We start from the raw sequence: 14712 nt of genomic DNA, 5'->3' as shown, positions 1-14712 counted from the left end.
GTGTGTAATCTGTAGACGGTTTGATTGGCTGCCTGAGGGTTTTAAATAGAGCAAGGTTTTATTATGTAGTATACAGCCTGTTGAAACGGCAGCTTGTGCTGAGAAACGCATTGCTGTGCAACATTTTTATCTTATTTTAATAAATCCAACTTTTATTTGAACCTTGCTCTTCCTTCATTATTGGATATATGCTTGGGAACCCGCATTACGTAGACCTATTGTAGGTGTTACCACACTATTGGCTGTGTTCCTCCCGCTGGAACCGGAAGCTGTGACATCACGAGCCCCTTCGTGACCCAGCTGCTCTGTTGGAGTGTTCAAGTCAGCTGAGCGGCTCTGAAGCCTCGGTCCGTGTTGTATTGCACTGGATGTGCATCTCCATTTGTGAGTACCATTTTTGCTGTTGCTACACGCCATTACATTGTCTTTGAGTTATTGCACCAAGGGCGACTCTTCTTCTTTTCTTTTTTGGTCCTATAGGACTTGATATCTTTGGATCCATCTTTGTCGAGAGAGCTGCCTGCCTGTCACACATATATATTTTTGCTGTTGAAGGACCATCTGTGGAGTTTTTCACCTTATTTGCTCATATGAGTATTAGGTTAAATATATGTGCAGTGTTATTTGTTTGTATTTTATGTTAATTTGATCTGTTGTATTTTTGCCTCATTGGGGGCGATTTTTTGGCGCACCTCTCACACAATATTTTGTCTTGTATTGTGGTTTACCTATGTAAAAACAGTGCAGGAAACATTTGTGTTAGTTATTGCAAATTTAAATGAAGAACGAGATAACACAGAGATCTTTTTATTATTGCAGTTGCAGAATACCAGAGCGGCCAGGAAAGTGAAGATGACACAAACGATTATGAAAATGTCGAGAAGAAGCTTCCTGGTAAGAGACGGGTCTGAAATATTAAAGACAACATTAAAATAACTTCTAGTTTTACAATGCTCTGTTTTTAGGGGGGAAATAACAAACGTACAGGGCCGGACTGGGAATAAAAAGCAGCCCAGACATTTTTTTGAAGACCAGCCCTGCTTTCCATTGAGTCCGTAGAATATACACACTGCATTTTTCTCATGTGAATTATTGAGATACTCTTTGCCCCAATATTTGTTTTCAGAATTAAATTATATCAGTTTATAAATAATAATAATAAAAAATGCCAGATTGTTGTTACAGTATATAGACACCCTACAACTCAATTTTATCCATGACTCCCTTTTACAGTGTGAAAATGATTATCCATACTGTGATCTGGAGAAGACACTCAAAGCAGTGTGTCACTCTGTCTCACATTGTGAATTGACTAGACACTAGAAACTATTCAAATTAGGGCTACCAAATGGTACATGGCATTGGAAATAAAACTTACAAGTTATAGCTCAGAGGAAAAAAGAAGGGATGTGATAGCACTGCATCACCTCGCCAGCAGCACTACCCCCTTAAATTAACCCAGATGCTGCACCCCACCTGTAAATCTCCTAGTAGGCCAATCCAACCTTGTATGTACGTGTAAGTATGTATGTATATATGTATTTATAATCACTGTTACAGGATCTCTGCTGCCATCTGCTGGTAGAAACTGTAATTAGCACCTTAAACCAGAATACATTGGTTTTGGCCTTACTGAACAGAAAAAATAAATGATTTGTTGTATTTCAAATTATCAATGTTCCAGGAACAGGTGATACTGATTTATACTCGTACATATAGAATAATTAGTATATAAATATGCTCTGGCAGAGGAGAACTACCCTCACGTGCCTGTATATTCTGCTTGGTGTCTCAGCATCTACCAGCACTTTAAGTTCCCCTTAAGGACATAAAGCTCAATTTTTCTCTTTCATGTTTCAGATCAAATGCACAAAAATAATACAATTTACTTTTATTATCAAATTTACTTTTTTACTGTTTTCTTTGGTATCCTTTAGTGACACAGACACATGTACGCTACCTATCTAGGTATTCATTTTAACAAAGAATGCAATTAACCAAGTCAATTTGATCATATAAATATTTTGGTTTTTATGCCCCAAGTAAGTTTTAAGTAATCTATGTTAAATTATGTTTTTTTTTGTTTTCTTTTAAAGTGAAGGTAAAGTGGGGCAGTGTGGAATAGGTAGTTAGCTTTATTACCATATAAAAGTCGCTATTTTTTTTTTAAATGATTCCTAAATATTTTTATTTTAAATTTTAGTTTGAGATCCTTACCACTCCGTTCCTACGCCCCTTTTCTATTTCCTAGTGATTTTCTCAGTTCTGTGACATAGAGACCCGCTCTCTATGGAGGCATCCAAGCTCACTAATGAAATGAGGAGTGGTGTGCATGCGTAATGCACGTCTATATACAATGGCTAAGACGCTAAATTAAGCGCAGGCGCGGTGGATAGAAGGGGAATTTTGTGTGGGGAGTTGGCCGCCTAACGGCCAGAAAATCAATTGGGCAAATGAGTTAACATCACCAACAAAAAAGTAGTATACCGGCGTCGGGAGGAGAAGGGGTATGTTAAAATCAGATTGACTATCCTGAATAAAAGTTTTATTTTATAATTAAAAAAACCCTCAAAAAATAAAAGTGGGGTTTATTTTTTAAACTACTTACATTGATACCGATCGACTTTACTTTCACTTTAATGTATATAACTGCTCAGAACTTTAATACATTTGTCAGCTTAGCTTGCACAGGAAGTCATTCAAATTCAAAAATTTCGAATTAAATTGGGTCAGTATTTTCAAGCTATTAAGATGGGAAAAAAATACATGTAACATAGTAACATAGTAGATGAGGTTTAAAAAAGACAGAAGTCTATCGAGTTCAACCTATACAAATCTAAAATACTTACATAAAATCTTCAGTGCAGCTAAAATTAGTCCCATTAAAAAGGTGGCAAGCAGTCATATTCCTGAATTATGTTTCTAGCCAGAAATGTATCTAAACCATTTTTAAATGTATCTAAGTTATTGGCATTTACTACTTCCTTTGGTAATGAGTTCCACAGTTTTATTGCTCTTACAGTGAAAAAACATTTACGTTGCAGGAGATTAAATCTCCTTGCCTCCAGCCTTAAATTGTGTCCTCTTGTCACAAATAATTCTCTTGGAATAAACAGAGCTTCTACCACCTCTGTATATGGGCCTTGAATATATTTATATAATGTAATCATGTCCCCTTTCAAGCGCCTTTTTTCTAGAGAAAACAGACCCCGTTTGGCTAACCTCTCCTCATAGCTTAATTTAGCAATTCCCCTTATTAGCTTGTGGACCTTCTCTGAACTTTTTCTAAGCCTTCAATGTCTTTTTTTAAGACCAGTCCCCAAAACTGCACTCCATACTCAAGGTGAGGTTTTTCCAGGGATTTATATAGTGACATAATTATGCTTTCTTCCCTTGCATCAATGCCTCTTTTAAAACATGCTAGTATCGAATTAGCCTTAGAAGCTGCTGCCCTGCCTTGTGCACCCATCTTTAGCTTGTTATCTATTACTACTCCCAAATCTCTTTCCTCCTCTGTTTGGCTAAGTCTAGTCCCAATTAAATAATAGCCTGTTTTTTTTACTTCAAAAATGTAGAACCAAGCATTTTCCAGTATTAAATCTCATTTTCCATTTACCTGCCCATTCTTCTAATTTTTGCAAATCCACTTGTAAAGCAAGGGGTCGATCCGATATAGATCGTAGTTTGCGGCGCAAGTGAGGGAACCGGCGTCGCCCGCAGTTTCAGCTCGCAACTCGAGCTATCCTATATAAGTCGCCGTCAGATGCTAACGTGCCGTAAGTCTGACAAACCAGCGATGTCCAGAAATCTGCGCAAGTACAAATTTCTGGCGTCGCCAGTGACTTGCGGCACGTTAGAAACTGCCGGCGCCTATAAAACCTGACTAAAGTCTAAAACACCCGCACTGTCTAACACGCCTCCCTAACATAGCCCGCACTGTCTAACACGCCTCCCTAACATAGCCCGACACGTCTAACCCTCTATCCGCTATCCCCCCTCACTAGCCTAACAATAAAATATGTATTAACCCCTAAACCGCCGCTCGCGGAGCCCGCCGCTACCTATTAAAGTTATTAACCCCTAAACCGCCGCCAGCTATATTAAATCTATAACCCCCTAAAGTGAGCCCCTAACACCGCCGCCATCTACCTTACCTACCCCCTAAAGTGAGCCCCTACCCCGCCGCTATTTTAAAATTATTAACCCCTAATCTAATCCCCCTACCCCGCCGCCATCTATATTAAATTATTTAACCCCTAAAATACTAAACTATCCCTACCACTAAACCTAAGTCTAACCCTACAAATAGCCCTGAAAAGGGCTTTTTGCGTGGCATTGCCCCAAAGTAACAGCTCTTTTGTCAGCCCTTAAAAGGGCTTTTGGCGGGGCTTTGTCACAAAGTAAACTGCTCTTTTGCCTACAATCTACATCCCCCTACACCGCGGCCACCTATAATAAATGTATTAACCCCTAATCTAATCCCCCTACACCGCCGCCAGCTATATTAACTATATTAACCCTAATTATATTAGGGTTAATATAGTTATATTATATATATTAACTATATTAACCCTAGTATAATTAGGGTTAATATAGTTATATTATATATATTAACTATATTAACCCTAATTATATTAGGGTTCATATAGTTAATATCGTTATTATAATTATATATATATTAAGTATAATAACCCTATCTAACTCTAACATCCTAACTAAACTCTTATTAAAATAAATCTAATATTAATATTATTAATTAAAATATTCCTATTTAAATCTAAATACTTACCTATAAAATAAACCCTAAGATAGCTACAATATAATTAATAATTACATTGTAGCTATGTTAGGGTTAATATTTATTTTACAGGTAAATTGTTAATTATTTTAACTAGGTCTAATAGCTATTAAATAGTTATGAACTATTTAATATCTACCTAGTTAAAATAATTACCCAATTACCTGTAAAATAAATCCTAACCTAAGTTACAAATACACCTACACTATCAATAAATTAAATAAACTACAAATATCTATCTAAAAATACAATTAAATAAACTAAACTAAATTACAAAAAAAAACAAACACTAAATTACAAAAAATAAAAAAAAGATTACAAGATTTTTAAGCTAATTACACCTATTCTAAGCCCCCTAATAAAATAATAAAGCCCCCCAAAATAAAAAAATTCCCTGCTCTATTCTAAATTAAAACAAGTTCAAAGCTCTTTACCTTACCAGCCCTTAAAAGGGCCTTTTGTGGGGGCATGCCCCAAAGAATTCAGCTCTTTTGCATTTAAAAACATATACAATACCCCCCCCCATTACAACCCACCACCCACATACCCCTATTCTAAACCCACCCAAACTCCCCTTAAAAAAGCCTAACACTACCCCCCTGAAGATCTCCCTACCTTGTCTTCACCACACCGGGCCGAACTCCTAATCCGATCCGGGCGATGTCTTGCTCCAAGCGGCAAAGAAGAATTCTTCCTCCGGCGATGTCTTCCTCCAAGCGGCAAAGAAGAATTCTTCCTCCGGCGACGTCTTCCTCCAAGCGGCAATAGCTATTAGACCTAGTTAAAATAATTAACAATTTACCTGTAAAATAAATATTAACCCTAACATAGCTACAATGTAATTATTAATTATATTGTAGCTATCTTAGGGTTTATTTTATAGGTAAGTATTTAGATTTAAATAGGAATATTTTAGTTTATAATATGAATTAGATTAATTTAATATAAATTTAGTTAGGGGTGTTAGGGTTAGATAGAGTTAATATAGTTAATATAAATACTATAGTAACTATATTAACCCTAATATAATTAGGGTTAATATAGTTAATATATATAATGTAATACCTATATTAACTATAATATACTTAGGGTTAATATAGATAATATAGCTGGCGGCGGGGTAGGTAGATTAAATTAGGGGTTAATCATTTTAATAGAGATGGCGGCGGTGTAAGGGGCTTACATTAGGGGTTAATAATATTAATATAGCTGGCGGCGGTATAGGGGGATTAGATTAGGGGTTAATAATTTTTATATAGGTGGCGGCGGTGTAAGGGGTCAGATTAGGGGATAGATAAGTTAGATGGCGGCGGTTTTAGGGGCTCACAGTAGGGGGTTAGTTTATGTAGATGGCGGCGGGGTCCGGGAGCGGCGGTTTTAGGGGTTAATAACTTTATTAGGGATTTCGGGGGGGGGATCGCGGTTGACAGGTAGATAGACATTGCGCATGCGTTAGGTGTTAGGTTTTATTTAGCAGATCGCGGGTGACAGGTAGATAGACATTGCGCATGCGTTAGGTGTTAGGTTTCTTTTCTAGTTAGTTTAGGAAGTTACGGGGCTCCAATAGTCAGCGTAAGGTTTCTTACGGCTGCTTTTTGTGGCGAGGTGAAAATGGAGTAAGATTTCTCCATTTTCGCCACGTAAGTCCTTACGCTGCATATTGGATACCAAACTGCGCTGGTTTGGTATACCTGCCTATGGCCCAAAAAACTGCGGGCGACGGCAGAAATATACGCGCGTAACTTCTAGGTTACGCCGTATATGTGATACCAAACCAGCGTAAATATTGGCGTCGCTGGCTTTTGCGGGCGACGATTTTTATCGGATCGACCCCCAAGTTCATCCTGCTCTGATGTAATGACCTTACACAACTTTGTATAATCTGCAAAAATAGAGATGTTGCTATTTAATACTTGCTCCAAAAAACTATATTTCTCCAACATTGGTGTGTCCGGTCCACGGCGTCATCCTTACTTGTGGGATATTCTCTTCCCCAACAGGAAATGGCAAAGAGTCCCAGCAAAGCTGGTCACATGATCCCTCCTAGGCTCCGCCCACCCCAGTCATTCTCTTTGCCGTTGCACAGGCAACATCTCCACGGAGATGGTTAAGAGTTTTTTGGTGTTTAAATGTAGTTTTATTCTTCTATCAAGTGTTTGTTATTTTAAAATAGTGCTGGTATGTACTATTTACTCTGAAACAGAAAAGGATGAAGATTTCTGTTTGTAAGAGGAAGATGATTTTAGCAGACAGTAACTAAAATCGATTGCTGTTTCCACACAGGACTGTTGAGATGAAGTAACTTCAGTTGGGGGAAACAGTTAGCAGTCTTTTCTGCTTAAGGTATGACTAGCCATATTTCTAACAAGACCATGTAATGCTGGAAGGCTGTCATTTCCCCTCATGGGGACCGGTAAGCCATTTTCTTAGTTAAACATAAAAGAATAAAGGGCTTCAAAAAGGGCTTAAAAACTGGTAGACATTTTTCTGGGCTAAAACAATTGCTTTACTAGGCATATTATGCAGATTCTAACTAATTATTGGTATTATAATCTTGGGGAACGTTTAGAAAAACGGCAGGCACTGTGTTGGACACCTTTTTCAGATGGGGGCATTTCTAGTTATAGACAGAGCCTCATTCTGGGACTGTATAGGGGTTAAATGTAAAAACGGCTCCGGTTCCGTTAATTTAAGGGTTAAAGCTCTGAAATTTGGTGTGCAATACTTTTAATGCTTTAAGACACTGTGGTGAAATTTTTGTGAATTTTGAACAATTCCTTCATACTTTTTCACATATTCAGTAATAAAGTGTTTTCAGTTTGAAATTTAAAGTGACAGTAACGGTTTTATTTTAAAACGTTTTTTGTGCTTTGTTGACAAGTTTAAGCCTGTTTAACATGTCTGTACCATCAGATAAGCTATGTTCTATATGTATGAAAGCCAATGTGTCTCCCCATTTAAATTTATGTGATAATTGTGCCATAGTGTCCAAACAAAGTAAGGACAGTAATGCAACAGATAATGATATTGCCCAAGATGATTCCTCAAATGAGGGGAGTAAACATGATACTACATCATCCCCTACTGTGTCTACACCAGTTATGCCCACACAGGAGGCCCCTAGTACATATAGTGCGCCAATACTTATTACCATGCAACAATTAACGGCTGTAATGGATAACTCCATAGCAAATCTTTTATCCAAAATGCCTACTTATCAGAGAAAGCGCAATTGCTCTGTTTTAAACACTGAAGAGCAAGAGGACGCTGATGATAACTGTTCTGACATACCCTCACACCAATCTCAAGGGGCCATGAGGGAGGTTTTGTCTGATGGAGAAATTTCAGATTCAGGAAAAATTTCTCATCAAGCTGAACCTGATGTTGTGACATTTAAATTTAAATTAGAACATCTCCGCGCACTGCTATAAGGAGGTGTTATCTACTCTGGATGATTGTGACAATTTGGTCATTCCAGAGAAATTATGTAAGATGGACAAGTTCCTAGAGGTTCCGGTGCCCCCCGACGCTTTTCCTATACCCAAGCTGGTGGCGGACATAGTAAATAAAGAGTGGGAAAGGCCCGGCATACCTTTTGTCCCCCCCCCCTATATTTAAGAAATTATTTCCTATAGTCGACCCCAGAAAGGACTTATGGCAGACAGTCCCCAAGGTCGAGGGGGCGGTTTCTACTCTAAACAAACGCACTACTATTCCTATCGAAGATAGTTGTGCTTTCAAAGATCCTATGGATAAGAAATTAGAGGGTTTGCTTAAAAAGATTTTTGTACAGCAAGGTTACCTTCTACAAGCAATTTCATGCATTGTTCCTGTCACTACGGCAGCGTGTTTCTGGTTCGATGAACTAGAAAAATCGCTCAGTAAAGAATCTTCGTATGAGGAGGTTATGGACAGAGTTCAAGCACTTAAATTGGCTAACTCTTTTGTTTTAGATGCCGCTTTGCAATTAGCTAGATTAGCGGCGAAAAATTCAGGGTTTGCTGTCGTGGCGCGCAGAGTGCTTTGGCTAAAGTCTTGGTCAGCGGATGTGTCTTCCAAGACAAAATTGCTTAACATTCCTTTCAAAGGTAAAACATTATTTGGACCTGATTTGAAAGAGATTATTTCAGACATCACTGGGGGAAAGGGCCACGCCCTCCCACAGGATAGGTCTTTTAAGGCTAATAATAAGCCTAATTTTCGTCCCCTTTCGCAGAAACTGACCAGTCTCTAATTCTGTATCCTCTAAGCAAGAGGGTAATACTTCACAACCCAAACCAGCCTGGAAACCAATGCAAGGCTGGAACAAGGGTAAGCAGGCCAAGAAGCCTACCACTGCTACCAAAACAGCATGAAGGGATAGCCCCCGATCCGGGACCGGATCTAGTGGGGAGCAGACTTTCTCTCTTTGCTCAGGCTTGGGCAAGAGATGTTCAGGATCCTTGGGCGCTAGAAATAGTTTCTCAAGGTTATCTCCTGGAATTCAAGGAACTACCCCCAAGGGGAAGGTTCCACAGGTCTCAATTATCTTCAAACCAAATAAAGAGACAGGCATTCTTACATTGTGTAGAAGACCTGTTAAAGATGGGAGTGATACATCCAGTTCCAATAAGAGAACAAGGAATGGGATTTTATTCCAATCTGTTCATAGTTCCCAAAAAAGAGGGAACATTCAGACCAATTTTGGATCTAAAGATCCTAAACAAATTTCTCAGGGTACCATCGAAACTATTCGAACGATCCTACCTACTATCCAGGAAAATCAATTTATGACTACCGTGGATTTAAAGGATGCGTACCTACATATTCCTATCCACAAGGAACATCATCAGTTCCTAAGGTTCGCTTTTCTGGACAAGCATTACCAGTTTGTGGCACTTCCATTTGGATTAGCCACTGCTCCAAGGATTTTCACAAAGGTACTAGGGTCCCTTCTAGCGGTTCTAAGACCAAGGGGCATTGCAGTAGTACCTTACTTGGACGACATCCTGATTCAAGCGTCGTCCCTGTCAAAAGCAAAGGCTCATACGGACATCGTCCTAGCCTTTCTCAGATCTCACGGATGGAAGGTGAACAAAGAAAAAAGTTCTCTGTCCCCGTCAACAAGAGTTCCCTTCTTGGGAACAATAATAGATTCCTTAGAAATGAGGATTTTTCTGACAGAGGTCAGAAAATCAAAACTTCTAAGCTCTTGTCAAGTACTTCATTCTGTTCCTCGTCCTTCCATAGCGCAGTGCATGGAAGTAATAGGATTGATGGTTGCAACAATGGACATAGTTCCTTTTGCACGAATTCATCTAAGACCATTACAACTGTGCATGCTCAGACAGTGGAATGGGGATTATACAGACTTGTCTCCGACGATTCAAGTAGATCAAAAGACCAGAGATTCACTCCGTTGGTGGCTGACCCTGGACAATCTGTCACAGGGAATGTGCTTCCGCAGACCAGAGTGGGTCATTGTCACGACCGACGCCAGCCTAGTGGGCTGGGGCACGGTCTGGGAATCCCTGAAAGCTCAGGGTCTATGGTCTCGGGAAGAGTCTCTTCTCCCGATAAACATTCTGGAACTGAGAGCGATATTCAATGCTCTCAGAGCTTGGCCTCAACTAGCAAAGGCCAAATTCATAAGGTTTCAGTCAGACAACATGACGACCGTTGCATATATCAATCATCAGGGGGGAACAAGGACTTCCCTGGCGATGAAAGAAGTGACCAAGATAATTCAATGGGCGGAGGATCACTCCTGCCACTTGTCTGCGATCCACATCCCAGGAGTGGAAAATTGGGAAGCGGATTTTCTGAGTCGTCAGACATTCCATCCGGGGGAGTGGGAACTCCATCCGGAAATCTTTGCCCAAATAACTCAATTATGGGGCATTCCAGACATGGATCTGATGGCGTCTCATCAGAACTTCAAGGTTCCTTGCTACGGGTCCAGATCCAGGGATCCCAAGGCGACCCTAGTAGATGCACTAGTAGCACCTTGGACCTTCAACCTAGCTTATGTATTCCCACCGTTTCCTCTCATCCCCAGGCTGGTAGCCAGGATCAATCAGGAGAGGGCCTCTGTGATCTTGATAGCTCCTGCGTGGCCACGCAGGACTTGGTATGCAGACCTGGTGAATATGTCATCGGCTCCACCATGGAAGCTACCTTTGAGACAGGACCTTCTTGTTCAGGGTCCATTCGAACATCCGAATCTGGTTTCCCTCCAACTGACGGCTTGGAGATTGAACGCTTGATTTTATCAAAGCGTGGGTTTTCAGATTCTGTAATAGATACTCTGATTCAGGCTAGAAAGCCTGTAACTAGAAAAATTTACCATAAAATATGGAAAAAATATATCTGTTGGTGTGAATCTAAAGGATTCCCATGGAACAAGATAAAAATTCCTAAGATTCTATCCTTTCTACAAGAAGGTTTGGAGAAAGGATTATCTGCAAGGTCTCTGAAGGGACAGATCTCTGCTTTATCTGTTTTACTTCACAAAAGACTGGCAGCTGTGCCAGATGTTCAAGCATTTGTTCAGGCTCTGGTTAGGATCAAGCCTGTTTACAGACCTTTGACTCCTCCCTGGAGTCTAAATCTAGTTCTTTCAGTTCTTCAAGGGGTTCCGTTTGAACCCTTACATTCCGTAGATATTAAGTTATTATCTTGGAAAGTTTTGTTTTTGGTTGCAATTTCTTCTGCTAGAAGAGTTTCAGAGTTATCTGCTCTGCAGTGTTCTCCGCCCTATCTGGTGTTCCATGCAGATAAGGTGGTTTTGCGTACTAAGCCTGGTTTTCTTCCGAAAGTTGTTTCCAACAAAAATATTAACCAGGAGATAGTTGTACCTTCTTTGTGTCCGAATCCAGTTTCAAAGAAGGAACGTTTGTTACACAATTTGGACGTAGTCCATGCTCTAAAATTCTATTTAGAGGCTACTAAAGATTTCAGACAAACATCTTCCTTGTTTGTTGTTTATTCTGGTAAAAGGAGAGGTCAAAAAGCGACTTCTACCTCTCTTTCCTTTTGGCTTAAAAGCATTATCCGATTGGCTTATGAGACTGCCGGACGGCAGCCTCCTGAAAGAATCACAGCTCACTCCACTAGGGCTGTGGCTTCCACATGGGCCTTCAAGAACGAGGCTTCTGTTGACCAGATATGTAAGACAGCGACTTGGTCTTCACTGCACACTTTTGCCAAATTTTACAAATTTGATACTTTTGCTTCTTCGGAGGCTATTTTTGGGAGAAAGGTTTTGCAAGCCGTGGTGCCTTCCATTTAGGTGACCTGATTTGCTCCCTCCCTTCATCCGTGTCCTAAAGCTTTGGTATTGGTTCCCACAAGTAAGGATGACGCCGTGGACCGGACACACCAATGTTGGAGAAAACAGAATTTATGCTTACCTGATAAATTACTTTCTCCAACGGTGTGTCCGGTCCACGGCCCGCCCTGGTTTTTTAATCAGGTCTGATGAATTATTTTCTCTAACTACAGTCACCACGGTATCATATGGTTTCTCCTATATATATTTCCTCCTGTCCGTCGGTCGAATGACTGGGGTGGGCGGAGCCTAGGAGGGATCATGTGACCAGCTTTGCTGGGACTCTTTGCCATTTCCTGTTGGGGAAGAGAATATCCCACAAGTAAGGATGACGCCGTGGACCGGACACACCGTTGGAGAAAGTAATTTATCAGGTAAGCATAAATTCTGTTATTATTATTATCAGGTATTTGTAAAGCGCCAACGGATTGTAGAGCACCAACAGATGTATATATATTAAAAAGAAAAGAGCCCAGTACTGATCCCTGGGGGACTCCACTGATTACCTATGTCCAATCTGAGTATGATCCATTTACTACTACTCGTTGCGCCCTGTATTTTTTCCAGTTATTTATCCATGAGCTAACATTTTCAGCTATTCCAAGTTCCTTAATTGTGTACATTAATCTCATGTGGCACTGTATCAACAGTATTTGAAAAATCCAATTATATTACATCAACTGATTCCCCTTTATATTTTTACTTACTTCATCATAGAATCTTATTAGATTAGTTTGACATGATCTATTTTTCATGAAAACACGCTGATTTGAACTAATAATCTTGTTTACACGAATATACTCATCAATATAATCCTTTATAATCCCTTTAAGTATCTTTCCCACTATTGATGTCAGACTTACTGATCTATAGCTTCCTGGATCAGCCCTGCTTCCCTTTTTAAAGAGCGGCAGCACATCAGCTTTACACCAGTCTTGGGGTACTACTATGTCTGAGGATAATGAGTCTCGTTTTCCATATGACCTCATAAGGAATTTAAGACAGCTCTACAGCAAGTTTTTTTTTTTAAATATTTTGCAGTTTTGCTACTTTTATTTAATTAAATCTGTTCAGTAGATTGAAGGGATGTAAATCAGCAAGGTTGCATATTTACAGTGAAAGGAATGTAAATACCCTAACTACTACATACTATATATATATATATATATATATATATATGTGTGTATGTATATATATATGTGTATATATATGTGTGTATATATATATATATATACAGTATATGTAGATATAGATATATATATATATACTGTGTATGTGTGTGTGTGTATATATATATATATATATATATATATACATACGTATATCTATATATATTTATAATACCTCATAGAGGCACTTTGATACAGTTAACAATTAACACCAGAGAGTACCTTTCTCTATGAGATATTTGTTATGCATTTAAATACATTTAAAGTACCACCAAGGCTGCATATGTAAACATATATACATATATGTATGTGTGTGTATATAAATGTTTACTTCATTTTTGAGCGAATTAGTTGGCAGCCCCGTGAAATAACCTTTCAAAAGCTTCATGAGAATGTTTATCTTTTTTCTTTTGCTGTGGCAACTTAGAGACAAATATAAATAAACTCCTACTCTGATCAAGCAATCACTGTGTAACGTAGCAGGATGCACATGTGTTATATTCACACGTTTTAGAGGTAAATTACATGAAAAGAATAAATAATGATTATATGGTTTATATTTGTATTTACTGTAGGTGATAAAACATTTTATGTAGAATTTAATGTGTTTTATGCCACTACTTTTCAGGATCCTGCTAAACCTTCTCATTTTGTCTTCTGCTGTCATCTAATACAATATCTTAATTTCATTTCAGCTTGAGATTCAAGATCTGCATCGAAAGAAGAGGAAATTAATTTATCACAGAAAAAAGCGTGAATATGTTTCCACCTGAGAAAACATTTATTGAATAGCCTTGGATTTTGTTGTTTTCAGGCTGTCAGAATTTTTCAACATTTTATAGAAACCACACGTTACATTTTGTGGAAATATTCAAACTGACATTTAGTTTAACTGACAAAATTGTTGGAAACTGTGACAAAAAATTGTGAAATACTGCTACTTATTATTAGATTAATTTTTTTTAATTAAAATTAGGGATGGGTGAATATTTTGCAACATTCGAAAAATGAAACAAATTTTAACACATTCGTTCGTTTGTTTCAAATTTTGAATGTTTGTGCAACATTCTAACATTCTTTTAATGTAACAGAATATTACATTTAAAGAAAGCATTAGAAATACTAATTACGCAATATTCGAATTCGAGCAAAAATTCTAATTTATATATTTGTAATAGTATTTCTAATGCGTTCTTTAAATGTAATATTCAAATTATGCACTATTCGAATTTATATATTTGTTTTTATTATCTATCAATTTACTAAATTCCCTACCATATGAACTATTGAACTTCTGAAGAGTATTTGTTAAATTGAATGTTGACATTCAATCTAATTATGAACATTTGAATTTGAAAGTGACATTCGAAAACTGTAAATAGCATTCAATTATAGAATTTTTAAGAATATTCGTTCATATCAACATTTAATTATGT

The 14712-nt window shown here is 38.3% G+C and overlaps 1 protein-coding gene across 1 annotated transcript in view; it reads left to right on the top strand.

Annotated features, from left to right (window-relative positions):
• LAT (linker for activation of T cells) overlaps positions 1–14283 on the top strand; it is a 100805-nt gene extending 86522 nt beyond the window's left edge. Inside the window, exons 12-13 of the mRNA XM_053695154.1 lie at positions 820–894; positions 13972–14283. Coding sequence (XP_053551129.1) covers positions 820–894; positions 13972–13976 — 80 coding nt within the window. The 3' untranslated portion in view covers positions 13977–14283. The remainder of the gene's footprint in view (positions 1–819; positions 895–13971) is intronic.
• Positions 14284–14712: the final 429 nt, after the last annotated feature.

The sequence above is a fragment of the Bombina bombina genome, chromosome 11 (assembly GCF_027579735.1).
Source record: "Bombina bombina isolate aBomBom1 chromosome 11, aBomBom1.pri, whole genome shotgun sequence".
Lineage (NCBI taxonomy): Eukaryota > Metazoa > Chordata > Amphibia > Anura > Bombinatoridae > Bombina > Bombina bombina.
The sequence above is the reverse complement of the archived record's forward strand: the minus strand, read 5'-3'. Positions and strand labels throughout refer to the sequence as shown.